Source organism: Nuphar pumila, chromosome 15 (assembly GCF_984573655.1).
Source record: "Nuphar pumila chromosome 15, dmNupPumi1.hap1.1, whole genome shotgun sequence".
Lineage (NCBI taxonomy): Eukaryota > Viridiplantae > Streptophyta > Magnoliopsida > Nymphaeales > Nymphaeaceae > Nuphar > Nuphar pumila.
Genome location: NC_143263.1, coordinates 15,192,920 through 15,209,006, shown reverse-complemented (window position 1 = coordinate 15,209,006; position 16,087 = coordinate 15,192,920). Strand labels below are relative to the sequence as shown.

Here is a 16,087-nt window from a genome sequence, read left to right as displayed (position 1 = left end):
AACCACACAATAATTATTTCAAAAATATTTCATTCTATTGAATAAATATCAAAGTTTGTAAAAGCAAAAAACATAAAGACTCAGAGATAGTTCAAATCATCCTAATTGGCCTCCCCCTGCTCCAATCCCATCTCTCTCTCTCTCTCTCTCTCTCGACTTTCGGCTCCTCTCTTAGCAGCGTCCCTGAGACCCTCTTATTTGTCTCTCTCTCTTCCCCTTTTTTATTTCTTTCTCGTTCTCTTTTTCTTCCTCTTCATCTCTCTCTCTCTCTCTTGTGTGTGTTTCCCTCTAAATGTTGCAATTTTATGATTTTTTTTTTAAATTAGGGTTTATATTTGGGGTTAAAACACAAATGTATTCTCGTTTTTGTAAATATGGCACTTGTATACTTCATTTTACTTTTTATTTTTAAAATTTTACAAGACTTTGTTGATAACTTATTTATTGATAAATTATTTTTATGGCAATAAAATATGATTGATTTTAAGGTCTAGATTTGGGGATTTTGCATGTTTTTTTCTTTAATTTTATGAATTATTTTATGGTTTATTTATGATTTCTTTGACTTTATGGTTTAGTTTTTCTGCAATTTAAGGTTTTATATATGGTTTATTTATGAGTTTTGCATTTGTATATCAAAAAATATGAAATCCTATTTTTTTTCTCATACTACCCAAAATGTAAATATTTGTTGGCATTTGGATCTAATTGGAGATCCATATGTGGGGCTGAAATCTATAATTTTTTGACAAACTTTCATAATTATATAAAATATGATACCCACTAAACCATTTGTATATAAAAAAACATATTCCCATTTTTTCTCAAATTACCCAAAATTTAAATATTTATTGGCATTTGAATCCAATGCAAGATCCATATCCATGGCTAAAATCAATATAAATAATTTTTTGATAGACTACCGTAATGGGATAGAATATGATACACATTAAGCAGTTGTATATCCAAAAATATGAATTCCTATTTGTTTTCTCAAATTAACCAAATTTTAAACATTTTTTGGTATTTGGATCCAATCTGAGATCCATATTCAGGGCTAAAAAGCATAAAAAAACATGTTCAAACAGTAATACGGTGGAGGGATCGGGTCGTATGATTCGAAAAAGCTGTCCACCCTATTTTACATGTGGCCAAGCTGTCTACGTAATGCAAATCAACCGTTGGACACAAAGAACACATGTCATAGTCTAGTTGAAGCAAATGCTAGATAAGCACAGTTTTTCCTGTTATGGACAGAACATGTGTACTGTCTGTGTTTGTCATGTGTTCTGTCCAGGCTTGGACAAACAGTCATACACACCCTCAGCGAACCCGACGGAAGAGATCGCCTTGCCTTCCCTGCGAACACACAAACGACAAACAAGCACTCGGAGGTGTCTCTTGAAAAAGCGAGGGCTATGGAATCCTAGAAAGGAGAAAAGGAAACAAACCTCACCCAAAGGATTCTCCACCTTCGGTATTTGCTGCACAAAGGATGGGCTGAGGAGTGAGGAGGGTGCTGGTGCTTTCCTTAGGGACCTATCCAGCTGTAGTAGGGCAGGCCTCAGCTGCTGGCCCCATATGAGGTGCCCCCCCACCCATCCACCGGCTGTTTCTTGCTGCTGCTGCTGCATTTGACCCATCTAGTGCTGCTGATCTCCCTGCGACCATGCCCCTCCTTGTTTTGGAAAAGCACTGGTTGTGCTTTCCACAGTGGACACCGCAGAGCAACACATATCTGGGTTCACATTGTTCAATGGATCATTTGAGATCCATATTTTCTTAGTTTAGATATTTTCTTATTTTGGGTCATTGTAATAAATATTAGATCCAAGCAACTGATCCATATCTTATTTTAACAATTCAATAGGATTAAAATTTGCTTTCCTAGTTAGGTATTTATTTAGGTAGGAAACCTAAGTCATTTGAGATTGTAATAACTCATCTATGTATAGATGAGGAGAGGGAAAGACAATTTGAGTTGAAATCCAATATTCTTAATTTTCAGTTTATTTTTTGCTTTAATAATTTCATGTAAATTTCTTTCATTTCCTGTTATTTCCAGAGTTTCTTAGTTTAATAGTAGGAGTAGCCTTAGTTTGGTAAATTTTCTCATAAATCTAGTGTTGGATTTACATCAAAGCTTTAACAAACTATGGCGGTTTGAGGTTTGTTTCTCTGTTGGGTGGGGATAACAAACATGATTGGTGGTGCTGTGGGAGGGGGCACACCTATCCATAAGTTGTGGGCTGGTTGCTTGTTACCGTTGCTTTCAACTCTTCCCTCCTCCATGCTCGGGTCACAATCAGTCACATCTCATCCCTGAAGTCCTTGGTACACCCAAGGTTTAAAAACTCCCAGTGACAGTCATTTATTGGGTCAACCCAGTGAATGACTTAGAAAATGAACAAAACTAGGCCCAGTCAGCCAAGTTTTATCATAACTCAGCCAAATCAGCTCATGACTAGGTCTATATATATAAAATATGAAAAATATAGTTATACATATATTAATAAAGTTATACATTAAATAAAAATATCAAATAATGCATATTATATACAATATATTACTAACACTCTAAAATATATATAGTATATACATATATTTACATATTTGATATAAAATATAAAGTTAACATAACCCAGCTAAGTCGCTGGGTCGAGTCACGAGTCAATCAAGAATGAGCCAACGGTCGATTCTTATTAAATTGAACATGCTGAATCAATCTATACGGTCAGAATTGATCAAAACAACTTGTATCATGAAATTTAAAAAGGATACGAAGATGGGGATGACATAGGGGATGAGTGGAACGAAACTGGACCCATAACTGCTCATGTATAGATGTTAAGAGTTGCAAAGCATGTTGTTGGCTGTATCCAAGATTAAGGTGTGTGAAAGGGTCGGACCTCCATGAGAAATCGGTTGGCCTGGACCCAGATACGATTACGAGTAATGGTACTGAATCTGGATTTGTGTCCAACCAGATCCTTCAAAAGAAAAACCATACTTGAGTCCAAATAAAGATCATGTAGACCAGGCTGGGTCCATACCCAATAAATAATAAATGTCTTTTTATGTTGTTTACATTGAAAAAGTGGGGATCTTAATGGGCTCTTGGGTCAGACAAAGATTTGGTATAAAATTTCATACCATACCCAGACTTATGCTTTCTGGATCTTATGAGTCTAACCCGAACAGTTATTTAGACCCATTCATCTGTTATCAAACCACATACCTTAACAGATCTGATACGGGTCAAGACTGGCTCATACCCAACCCGTTAACACCCTTATTGAAGATTGTCTCAACACAAGAAACTGAAACCATGCATACCGCTCGAACAGAAAAATTAGAACTTTGGTGCCAAATGAGCTAATCACACAAAAAATAATACTATTCAAGAAAACTTCATGAAATCAGAATAAAAAAAGAGATGCAGATCTAAATCCAGTTAAATCCCTGTTGACCATCACAATGAGTTCAGATCTGTCACACGTCTGAACGGGTTCAGCAGGAACGGATGTTAATTAACAGTGACAAACACAGAAACGGAACGAAGGATCAGTTCCTCCTACGAGTTAGATTATCAAATCCTAAACAGAATCGTCTAAACAGATTTTTGGAACAGGCGCTAACAGTGGCAAGTGGACTCGCTGCTCAGCATCCAACACGTTAACAAATTTTTTATTTCAAGAAGAACGTGAGTGATGGATGCCATCAGAAACTCGCCCAAACTAAAATTCTAATTACAACACTTTTTAATTCACTGGACAGTGCAGCAAGTGCATTTTCTCAATACACATTTTAGTATATGAGAAAGTAAAATTATATTTTTTGAATATATACAACAACAACGCCTTCATCCCAAACAATATTTTTTGAATATATAAAATTTTATTTTTATTTTGAACTTTTGGATTTTTTTTTTAGAATTAGTTTGATAGCCCGTTAAGATCCGTTTGGGGCCATTGGCGGGTGTAAAAGGGATTTACAGGTAGTTTTTTTTTACAGTTTTGTAAATAATCAAGTTGGATCCACCCTTGACGGGTTTGGATCCAAATGGACCCACCTTGGACCCATATAACCGTTGGACCAAAGACCCACGCATAGGGTCTCTTGTTTAGAAAACGTTTCTCTCTCTCTCTCTCTCTCATCTTGTCCATAAAATCCTGGTTGATGTGTATGCAATAATACGTATGCATCTTAGAGACCTCGCCTCTCATCTGAACGACGTTCACTCAGCAGTGGTTTCTTCTAATCCTGCGGATCCTTGTTGAGTTGGCTTTGTTGTTTTGTTGCTAGCTGTTTGTAGTTTTTTTTTTCTTTTTCTTTTGCTTTGTTTTTCTATATTTTTAGTTTTGTTTTCTACTTGTTCGGTTCATGGGTTCAACATTCTGTGGATCTTCATGAGTATTAATGTTGATCTTCTTTCGTCTCTCTCTCTCGGGCGGTAGGTCCTTTAGGAACCCGCCTCCCTCTTTCTTCCCAACGTCTCTCTCCCTCCACCCCTTTATTTATTTTCCACAGTGCAATAATGTCCGTCTTTGACATGGACGGCAGATTAGAGTGCTGCTGCTGTCCTCAGCATTTAATTAATACAAATTTTGGACATAAATATTTTAATAATGACGTTACAAAAGCGTTGGAAACGTTTATTTCATGGTTAGACATATATACTTATATTGGCAATCATCTAAATACGTTAAAAATGAGCATTCTACAAAATGGACTGAAGATGGTGGAGGAATAGGTCATGGCAATATGATTCAATGTAGACGCGGTTTGTTTTGAATAGGAGAAGCAATATGGACAATATTCAAAATGGGACTGGGTCCAGTCCAGGTCAACCGGCCCACTTCAAAATGTAAATAAAAGAATTCTTGGTGACAACACTATATTGGTAATAGGAGAACGCGGTTTGTTTTTTATTATAGATGAGCACTATAAATAGGAGAGGAGGCTCCGGCTTCCCATATCTCACTTGTCGCCTGACATCAAACATTCCACCTCCTCTCTTTAGGAAAAGAAAAGAAAAGAAAATGGTGGTGTGGATTTTTGGGTATGGGTCTCTTATTTGGAACCCTGGGTTCCCTTACAAGGAGCGGGTGGTTGGGTATATCAGAGACTACCAACGTGTTTTTGATCTGGGTAAGCTTGTTATACTTTGCATATATACTGTATATATTAAGGGTAGCAATGTCGATTACATCAAATTTTCGAGAGAGAGGACAAGGTGAAATGGTGTTGTACCATGTAAATGTAAAACATCAACACAAGGCGTGGATACGTTTTGTTTGGTAGCCAAACTGGCTGTGTTCCCAACACCAGGCAGGTTTCCATATTTTGATGATTAGTTGTGTAGTGCTTTTTTCATATTTCCAAGTTTAAAAGGAATGCGTTTTCTTCTCCAAATTAAGAAGAAATGACAACTTTTTCTTAATTTTTTTTTGTTGCTATCCCATTTGATAATGACATTGACAATTTGCTTTGTTCATTCAAACAGCATGTTTCCATAGAGGGACAAACGAATTACCTGCAAGAATGTGCAATCTGCAACACAGGCCTGGAGCTATTTGTGTAATTACCATGAATTCCTTTGCTAGCTTTGTTTACCAAAACTCTCCATACTATATATATATATATATATATATATATATATATATATATATATATATATATATATATATATATACACTCTTCATCTAATTTTTTACATGTTAAATTTTTTCATAGTGGGGAGTTGCTTATAGCATAGAAGAAGATACTGAAGAGGAAAAACGAATCATAGAGGTACTCTCTCTCTCTCTCTGACATTATCGTTATCACCACCTGCACTTAGAACTGGCAAATTCGAATGAACCAAACAAAGGGTGTTCAAGCACAGCTCTCTTTTCCTAGCCACCATTAAACATAGAAATATATCATCACCTGCATTGATGATAGTTTAATAATTATGATTATCTTCATCAAGATTCGTGATCATGAGTTAATAATCTTTCAATTATAATGCTGTTTTTGTTTCAGTACTTGGAGAAGAGAGAATGTGAGTACGATTGCAAAGCTTGTATGGATTTCTACTCCTTAGGAAATGGTGAACAAAGAAAAACACTAACGTGAGTTTCTGTGTCTTATCATTTCATCTTTCTTTCTCTCTTCTTTATGTTGGTCGTCACTTTTGATGCCATTGCTAAGTCAAGTGTCAATAAATTAAATTAACGCTTAAGGATAATCAATTATGCTATTAATGTCACAGCTTTATATCCTCTCCATGCAAAGAGAAGAACAAGTACTACATAGGGAGTAGCCCGTTGGAGAAAGTGGCATCACAGATAGCTATGGCTTCCGGACCTTGTGGAACCAACCGTGAGTACCTTTTCAAGCTGGAGAAGGCATTGGATGAACTGGGTTACCCGGACTACTCAATCATCGAGCTCTCAAACGAGGTTCGAAAGGTGATGGCTGGTTTCCCTGGAAAATTTGGGGATGTTTTGCCAAGAATAAAAGGCTATGCCTAATTAACTTCTTGTTGTAGTAATTAGTACAATAAACATACCAAGATCAACTTTTCGTTGATGCAAGGTCTATCTGCACTTCAGTGGGAGAAAGGCTAGTTTTGTATACTGAAAATGGAGTTGCTTCATGTGAGTGAAAAGCTCCCTTGTTTCTTTTCCATTTATATTGTAACCTCTTGGAATAAAATGGAAACTTCTTTCCTTAATGAAGCTTAATTATGTGGAAACCATGTATATGGGACAAGGAGTGATGATGATGAAGTTGATGATTAGGATGATATTCCTCATCTGAACCAATTACCATCGTGACCATTTTCTTAGTGGTTTTAAAAGCTAGAGATTTTGACTACCGAGAATCAAGATAAATTAAGTACTTGACAAATAAAATAACTTATTAGTTTCACTACAAGAAATTTGTGGATTAGCGATGACCTCAATCCGTTGTTAATCCATCACTAAACAGTTTAGCGACGGATTAGCGTCGGCTTAGCGACAGATAACTTTCATCGCAAAATTCTAGTCGCTAATTAGCGACGAAAATTATCTATCGCAGGTTCCGTCGCTAATTTGCGATGAATTAGCGAATGCCATGATTCGTCGCTAGGCCATCGTTAATATATGGAGATTTGGTTTGGTGATGGCTTAAAATCTGTCGCTATTATAAGGATGAAATTAGCAACGAATTAAAATCCGGTGCAAAAACATTGGCCGATTCACTTTTGTGATAGATTAATATTTGTCTCTAATCCGTCGCTAAATTGGACGCCAATAGTAAATAGCGACAGATAATATCCATCACTAATATGTCTCAAACAATAATTTTTTTTTTAAAAAAAGTATTTAAAACATAAATATCGAGAAAAAATTCTCGTGATGCAATTTATATTTCCTGTATAATTTATATTTTTTGTGTATAAAAAACAAAGTACACATAAAAAATACATATAAAAAGCAACTAAAACAATTTATCGATCCACTATAATCCTTGCCGAGTTCTAATTATTTACAAGTAAACATTTACAAAGATTTTTTTTTGAAACAACAAAAAAAGAAAAAAGGTATAACAAATTCAACACATGAATCTAATCATTGCCAAGATTCTGTGCGTCATCTTCTTCATTGTCTCGATCTTCCCCTTCAACTCCTCTACGCTGATTATCTCCAGCATCCTACAAGAGAAAAAAAAGGTTAGTAGTGATAAACAAAATATAATGAAATAAATTATATGCAATGCACCTAAGTTAAAGGCAATCAAAGTAACATGAGTGAATTACACATAATCTAGCTAACAATAAAGTGAAGGATATTAACAGAATTCAGATGTGTTCTAAGGATGACATAAAAAATTTATAATGATTCAATCATGAAAATATGTGTTCTAATCATGCATATACTAACTTGAAATCTAACGATATGAAACAAATCACATGAAACTTTCATACCCGAGAGGCATTTGCAGACGAAGTTCTCCTGTCCTGAAAAAAGCTGCACAACTCATTACGAACAACGTCGAAAATTGCTTTATGTAAATAGTCATGCATTGTGTCCTTAACAAGCTGGCAGACACCATCCCAAGAATTAGGTAGGTCAGTCAGATGTTTGGAGTTGATGCTGGTGGGAGAACTCTGTGAGACGTGACAGCAGGAGGCAACAACTGGTGAGGTGTTCATATTACTCCCAAACTCGAACACACGACCCTTTTTGGGTTCACCTGTTGCAGTTACCCATGCTGCAGTATCAAAAGGTGGATGCTGAGTGGAGTCATCGCCATATTGCTCTACCATTTGTTGCTCATATTATTCCTACAAAGTAACGATTACAGTATGAATTAATAATAAAGAATTATAATATTTATGATAACTTGTATATTACAATATTTATTAATACAATAAATACATATCGTTGTCGTTCTTGCCTTTTCTGATACGAAATCTCTCATGGTCTTACGTTTATGTGTTTCAACAAATACATCCTTGTATGGCACAATGTCACCTTTTTCTGCTTCCTGCGAAGTTAAATGATAAAAAAATTATTTAACATGTATGCAACAATACTTTTAAAATTGACAATATATATATATTGATGAGTTACCATTTTCTGCAGGTGGCTTCCAAAAGTCCTATATTCACCTGTGTGTAAATGGGAATCAAGCATCTTTGCTCAGTTTTACCCAGCCTTTGTTGAGCGGTTTCGAAATTCATGCCTCCCCCACTTGTCGCACATTGCATCCCAAACATCTGACCTGATAGTAGAAGGTCCATGGCCCTTCCACTGCAGTGGATCATCTATCCCGCCAGATGCTTTTCTTACTGCAGTCTTCATATTGTGCAGCATGTTTGTAAATCGACTGGCAGCCACCTTTTGCCACACCTTCCTCATGTCCTGCTCCTCCATCATAGTCGCAAAGCGATTCAAAGCCTACAAATAGTTTCAGAAATTTAATAGACATGACTACAACAAAAAATTAAATATGAAACACAATAACTATGATGAATGATTGTATACCATGAATGAGAACCATAATCTGTCCAACACCTCATTCGGGTACTCTTTCCATTGAGTGACCGGTCCAGGTAGATATTGAACTAGTGAATGCCCAATCTCTCGTATTACTTCTTATAGCTTGAACCTCACACCACATATGAATTGACACACATTAACAAGCAATTTATAATATTTATAAGATAAGCATAGGATAAGTAAAAATGAAATACTTACGGTCGATTATCGATATATACTATTTGAATGACTCTTCTTGTGTCAGATTGAGAAGACCCTGCATCCAGCATTGTCTCTTGACTTGTATGAACAACTGGGGTAGGTGGGTCATGTGCAAGCGAAACATCATCTATAGAAAAATGAGTTAGAAATTCACACAATGCGCATTTAAACTAATCAAGTATATAATTAGTTAAATGATATACCTATCAAAGCAGCCCATGAAGATGAAGGTTGAGACTGGTTACCATTGAGTGATCGACCACTGTAACCTCCATGAACAATATTCTAACAAATAAAAAATGTCATGCAATACATTCCAATATTGCAATACCTTCAAATCATTCAAATCATTGCAATATATTTCAATACATTCAAATAATTCAAATCATTCACATCAAATATTGCAATACATTTAAATTATTCAAACATGTTACAATACATTCAAATCATAACTCTATACATATCAAAGATACATAATCAAAGAATAAAAAACATCATGTAATACATTCAAATATTGCAATACCTTCAAATCATTCAAACCATTGCAATATATTTCAATACATTCTGATAATTCAAATCATTCACACCAAATATTCCAATACATTAAAACATAAGATATTCAAATCAAATCGAAAATAACTTCATGCAATACATTCAAACATTGTAATATATTCAAATCATTTAAGTCATTGCAATACATTCAAATCATTCACATCAAATAGAGGTATGTATTACAAGATTTATTTCACAAGCTCGAGAATTCTTTCTCATCACTTGTTTGACTTTCATATTCTTTTTCTTCATCTGTCTTCTTCTTTATCTTCGTCATTGGCCACCCATCCACTTGATATATCATTTGGATCACATTCTTCCACGAATGTTCCATCGACCAATGGAGATATGACATATATACCATGCGTGACATCGTGACCATAAGAAAAATCATACATATCATCTGATTGATAGTAATCACTTTCTTCAGTTAACTTGTCTTCTTGTAACTGATTATACTCGGGGTATAGTTTGGACTTTACCTTGCAAACTGCCCACCATTCATTTCTATCTGACTTCTTTATACTCGGATATAAAGTATAGTAAACTTGTTGAGCTTGCGAGGCTAATATGAATGATTCATATGTTCCAAACCATGATTTATGATTCACCTCCACAATGCTTGAGGCTTTATCGACTCTTGTTGCAATGGGACCAAACCAATGACACTTGAATAAAGTTACTCTATTATTTATGCCTAAGTAAGTCAATTCCATTATTTCTTCTATTATTTATTGATGCTTCATACACAAACTTGGAGTAAGGTTGTATGGAGTTATAAATACTAGCCAACACGAGTATGGAGTTGATCTACCCCCAAATGGATTAAATCCATCTGTACATAAATCGAACCTAACATTTCTCACTTCTATTGCGAAGGACTGATGAGTACGATCAAAGTGCTTCCAAGCTTCCGCGTCAACATGATGTGTGATCTTGCCTTTATCATGTCGAACTTTATTTGCATGTCATCTCATGTGTTTAGCTGTCCTCAAAGACATATACAATCGTTGTAATCTAGGGTGAGAAAAGTAGCTGAGCGACTTGCATGACACTTCTTTTGATCTCGTGCTACCATTGTCTCTTGTCTTTAGCTTGAATCGAGGATGCCCACATGGTGGGCATGATCTGCTATTTTCCTAATATTTAAAATACAACATGCAATGATTTGGACAAGCATCTATCTTTTGATACCTCATACCTAAAGTGTTGACCATAACCTTCACACGATAGAAATTTTGTGTCAATTTCTTATCTTTGGGCAATATACTCTTTACAATAGAGCATAAACGGTCAAAACATGATTGACTCAAATTAAACTCGAACTTTAAATCCAGTAGTTAAAGAACTGCAGACAAGATAGTGTGACTCTTGCAACCATTCCAAAGTGGCTCATTAGCATCTCTAAGTAAATTATAAAATCTACTAGCTGCATCGTTTGATGCTTCTTTCTCTACCCCAGTTGTTACATCATTAGGACCCATAGCAGAACCCAGTTCTGGTCCTGCGACATCAAATATCAAATCTATATATGGATTATCATGCACCACATCCACCTGTGCGTCAAAATTGTTCCTAAATTCTTCACCATGAAACGTTCAATTCTGATAATCACTCATAAAACCCTTCTTGTATAGATGATGTCTAACACCATGGGATTCTACAAATATATTATTCTTACAAATCTTGCAAGGACACCTAATCCGACCTGTGGGATCTACTGTACTGACACTTGCCGTTGCAAATTCAATAAAACTGTCAACACCATCCGTATATTTAAGCAATACCTCATTGTCAACTATCCTACGACACATCCATTCACGGTTTGCAGTTATTTTGTTATATGATGTTATAGATATTATCCTAACCAGTTAAAAGAGAATCGTCAAAATGCTATGATGAAGAAAATATCAAATTTATCATGTATTCGTAATAGATGTAATGATTTGACATATATTACATACACACACACATATATAATGTCATATAATCACAAAAACTATGATGCATACATTGATAACTTAATATTTTCATGTGCAAAACCATTCATTTGAAGCATGTTTGAAGCATTGATAACTTATCATTCATTTTCATGTGCAAACTCATTCATAACACGATACAGTCATTTGAAGAATGTTTTCATGATACAATTTCACATGCAAGTCATAATCAAATTGAAAGTAACTTTATGCAAGCATTGATGCAATCACACCAAACATTGAAATACATTCAAATCATTTATATCAAAAAATGTCAAACATGTACCTGCAGCAAACACACTCCAATATCCCGCTAACTACTATCATGACTAGCATGAAATCCAAACTATAAAAATAAGAACACTTCTATTTTTATACATTAAAATCATGCTCAGCGTGATCTCCGAACTTCATCAAAGTAGTCCCAAATATCCATAACTAAGTGAGTGTGTGAACAAAAAAATGTTGCATCTAAGAAATTAAATAACCTGTGATGCACATGCATCACTTACTCACCATGGGTACACTACAACAAAGCAGTAGATTAGCGACGACCACATTTCGTCGCTAATCCGTCGCTAATCCGTCGCTACCCATGTTAGTGACGGATTAGCGACAACGAGGCGACGGTATGCTTACGTCGCAAATATTTTAACGCTAACTGGCGACGGATTTATTCCGTCGCCAGGTCCGTCGCTAATTGCGACAGACTAACGAGCGTTATATTCCGTCGCCAATCCGGCGGTACTAAACGGTGACCACGGCTTGGCGACGGATTTACTTCCGTCGCTATGCCGTCGCTAGATTTATATGAACAGCGACGGATGGTTCCGTCGCTAATCTGTCGCAAACACGAAAAAAAAAATTATTTGAAAATTAAATACCGAGAATGGTACAATTTATATTTCCTGTAAATAAAAAACAAACCACATAAAAAATTCCATATAACAAGAATCTACAACAATTAATCGTTCCACCTCAAAATTAACAAGTTTAATTATTTACAATTCAACAATTACAATTAGGAAACATAAAAAAATAGAACTTCTTCAACACAGTTCTCTAATCATCGCCAAGATTTTATGCGTCTTCTTGTTCATTGTCTTTATCTGTCCCTTCAGCTCCACTACGCTGATTATCGCTAGCAGCTTACACAAGAAAAGAACCGTCAGTATTGATAAACAAAATATAATGAAATAAATTACACACTATATGTGATTCTATCATGAGCTCATGTGTGATCTAAGGTAATAAAAAAACTCTATATGTGATTCTATCATGCTCATATGTGCTCTAAGGCAGACAAAAAGTTATATATATATGATTCTATCATGCTCATATGTGTGCTAAGGCAGTCAAAAAATTGAATATGTGATTATAGCATGTTCATATGTGTTCTAAGGCAGCTAGAAAAACTCTATATGTGATTCTATCATGCTCAGATGTGCTTTAAGGCAGACAAAAAACTATATATGTGATTCAATCATGCTCGTATGTGTGCTAAGGCAGTCAAAAAATTGAATATGTGATTATAGCATGCTCATATGTGCTCTAAGGCAGGCAAAGCAAAAAAAATTATATGTGATTCTATCATAAATGATATATGTTCTAAGGCAGTAAAAAAACTCTATATGTGATTTGTGCATACTCATATATGTTTTAAGGTAGTCAAAAAACTGAATATGTGATTATAACATGCTCATATATGTTCTTAGGCAGTCAAAAAATTGAATATGTGATTATAGCATGCTCATATGTGCTCTAAGGCAGGCAAAAAAACTTTATATGTGATTATAGCATGCTCATATGTGCTCTAAGGCAATAAAAAAACTCTATATGTTATTATAGCATGCTCATATGTGCTCTAAGGCAATAAAAAAACTCTATATGTGATTCTATCATGCTCATATGTGTGATAAGGCAGTCAAAAAGCTGAATATGTGATTATAACATGCTCATATGTGTTCTTAGGCAGTCAAAAAACTGAATATGTGATTATAGCATGCTCATATGTGTTCTAATGTAGTAAAAAAAAGTTTATATGTGATTCTATCATGCTCATATGTGTTCTTAGGCAGTCAAAAAACTGAATATGTGATTATAACATGCTCATATGTGCTCTAAGGCAGGTAAAAAAATTTATATGTGATTATAGCAAGCTCATATGTGGTCTAAGGCAATAAAAAAACTCTATATGTTATTATAGCATGCTCATATGTGCTCTAAGGCAATAAAAAAACTTTATATGTGATTCTATCATGCTCATATGTGTGCTAAGGCAGTCAAAAAACTGAATATGTGATTATAACATGCTCAAATGTGTTCTTAGGCAGTCAAAAAACTAAATATGTGATTATAGCATGCTCATATGTGTTCTAATGCAGTAAAAAAAACTTTATATGTGATTATATCATGCTCATATGTGTTCTTAGGCAGTCAAAAAACTGAATATGTGATTATAACATGCTCATATGTGCTCTAAGGCAGGCAAAAAAATTTATATGTGATTATAATATGCTCATATGTGGTCTAAGGCAATAAAAAAACTCTATATGTTATTATAGCATGCTCATATGTGCTCTAAGGCGGGCAAAAAACTCTATATGTGATTCTATCATGCTCATATGTGCTCTAAGGCAGGCAAAAAGTTATATATGTGATTCATTATGCTCATATGTGTTCTAAGGCAGACAAAAAAACTTTATATGTGATTATAGCATGCTCATATGTGCTCTAAGGCAATAAAAAAAGTCTATATGTTATTATAGCATGCTCATATGTGCTCTAAGGCAATAAAAAAACTGAATATGTGATTATAGCATGCTCATATGTGCTCTAAGGCAATAAAAAAACTTTATATGTGATTATAGCATGCTCATATGTGCTCTAAGGCAATAAAAAAACTCTATATGTGATTCTATCATGCTCATATGTGTGCTAAGGCAGTCAAAAAACTGAATATGTGATTATAACATGCTCATATGTGTTCTTAGGCAGGCAAAAAGTTATATATGTGATTCGATTATGCTCATATGTGTTCTAAGGCAGTCAAAAAAACTTTATATGTGATTCTATCATGCTCATATGTGTTCTTAGGCAGGCAAAAAAACTTTATATGTGATTATAGCATGCTCATATGTGCTCTAAGGCAATAAAAAAACTCTATATGTTATTATAGCATGCTCATATGTGCTCTAAGGCAATAAAAAAACTGAATATGTGATTATAACATCCTCATATGTGTGCTAAGGCAGTCAAAAAACTGAATATGTGATTATAATATGCTCATATGTGTTCTTAGGCAGTCAAAAAACTGAATATGTGATTATAGCATGCTCATATGTATTCTAATGCAGTAAAAAAAACTTTATATGTGATTCTATCATGCTCATATGTGTTCTTAGGCAGTCAAAAAACTGAATATGTGATTATAACATGCTCATATGTGCTCTAAGGCAATAAAAAAACTCTATATGTTATTATAGCATGCTCATATGTGCTCTAAGGCAATCAAAAAACTGAATATGTTATTATAACATGCTCATATGTGTTCTTAGGCAGGCAAAAAGTTATATATGTGATTCGATTATGCTCATATGTGTTCTAAGGCAGTCAAAAAAACTTTATATGTGATTCTATCATGCTCATATGTGTTCTTAGGCAGGCAAAAAAACTTTATATGTGATTATAGCATGCTCATATGTGCTCTAAGGCAATAAAAAAACTCTATATGTTATTATAGCATGCTCATATGTGCTCTAAGGCAATAAAAAAACTGAATATGTGATTATAACATCCTCATATGTGTGCTAAGGCAGTCAAAAAACTGAATATGTGATTATAATATGCTCATATGTGTTCTTAGGCAGTCAAAAAACTAAATATGTGATTATAGCATGCTCATATGTATTCTAATGCAGTAAAAAAAACTTTATATGTGATTCTATCATGCTCATATGTGTTCTTAGGCAGTCAAAAAACTGAATATGTGATTATAACATGCTCATATGTGCTCTAAGGCAATAAAAAAACTCTATATGTTATTATAGCATGCTCATATGTGCTCTAAGGCAATCAAAAAACTGAATATGTTATTATAACATGCTCATATGTGTTCTTAGGCAGGCAAAAAGTTATATATGTGATTCGATTATGCTCATATGTGTTCTAAGGCAGTCAAAAAAACTTTATATGTGATTCTATCATGCTCATATGTGTTCTTAGGCAGGCAAAAAAACTTTATATGTGATTATAGCATGCTCATATGTGCTCTAAGGCAATAAAAAAACTCTATATGTTATTATAGCATGCTCATATGTG

At 34.6% G+C, this 16,087-nt stretch overlaps 1 protein-coding gene across 2 annotated transcripts in view; it reads left to right on the top strand.

Annotated features, from left to right (window-relative positions):
* The first annotated feature begins 4,987 nt into the window (after nucleotides 1-4,987).
* The window catches only part of LOC149814605 (gamma-glutamylcyclotransferase 2-1-like), a 59,420-nt gene continuing 48,320 nt past the window's right edge, over nucleotides 4,988-16,087 (top strand). The window contains exons 1-5 of one of the 2 annotated variants that reach the window (XM_089988248.1): nucleotides 4,988-5,151; nucleotides 5,507-5,580; nucleotides 5,737-5,793; nucleotides 6,028-6,116; nucleotides 6,257-6,703. In XM_089988248.1, the coding sequence (XP_089844374.1) occupies nucleotides 5,043-5,151; nucleotides 5,507-5,580; nucleotides 5,737-5,793; nucleotides 6,028-6,116; nucleotides 6,257-6,518 (591 nt within the window). In that variant the 5' untranslated portion in view covers nucleotides 4,988-5,042 and the 3' untranslated portion in view covers nucleotides 6,519-6,703. Of the gene's footprint in view, nucleotides 5,152-5,506; nucleotides 5,581-5,736; nucleotides 5,794-6,027; nucleotides 6,117-6,256; nucleotides 6,704-16,087 lie in introns of those variants that run through there. The other variant, XM_089988247.1, reaches the window with a different exon arrangement.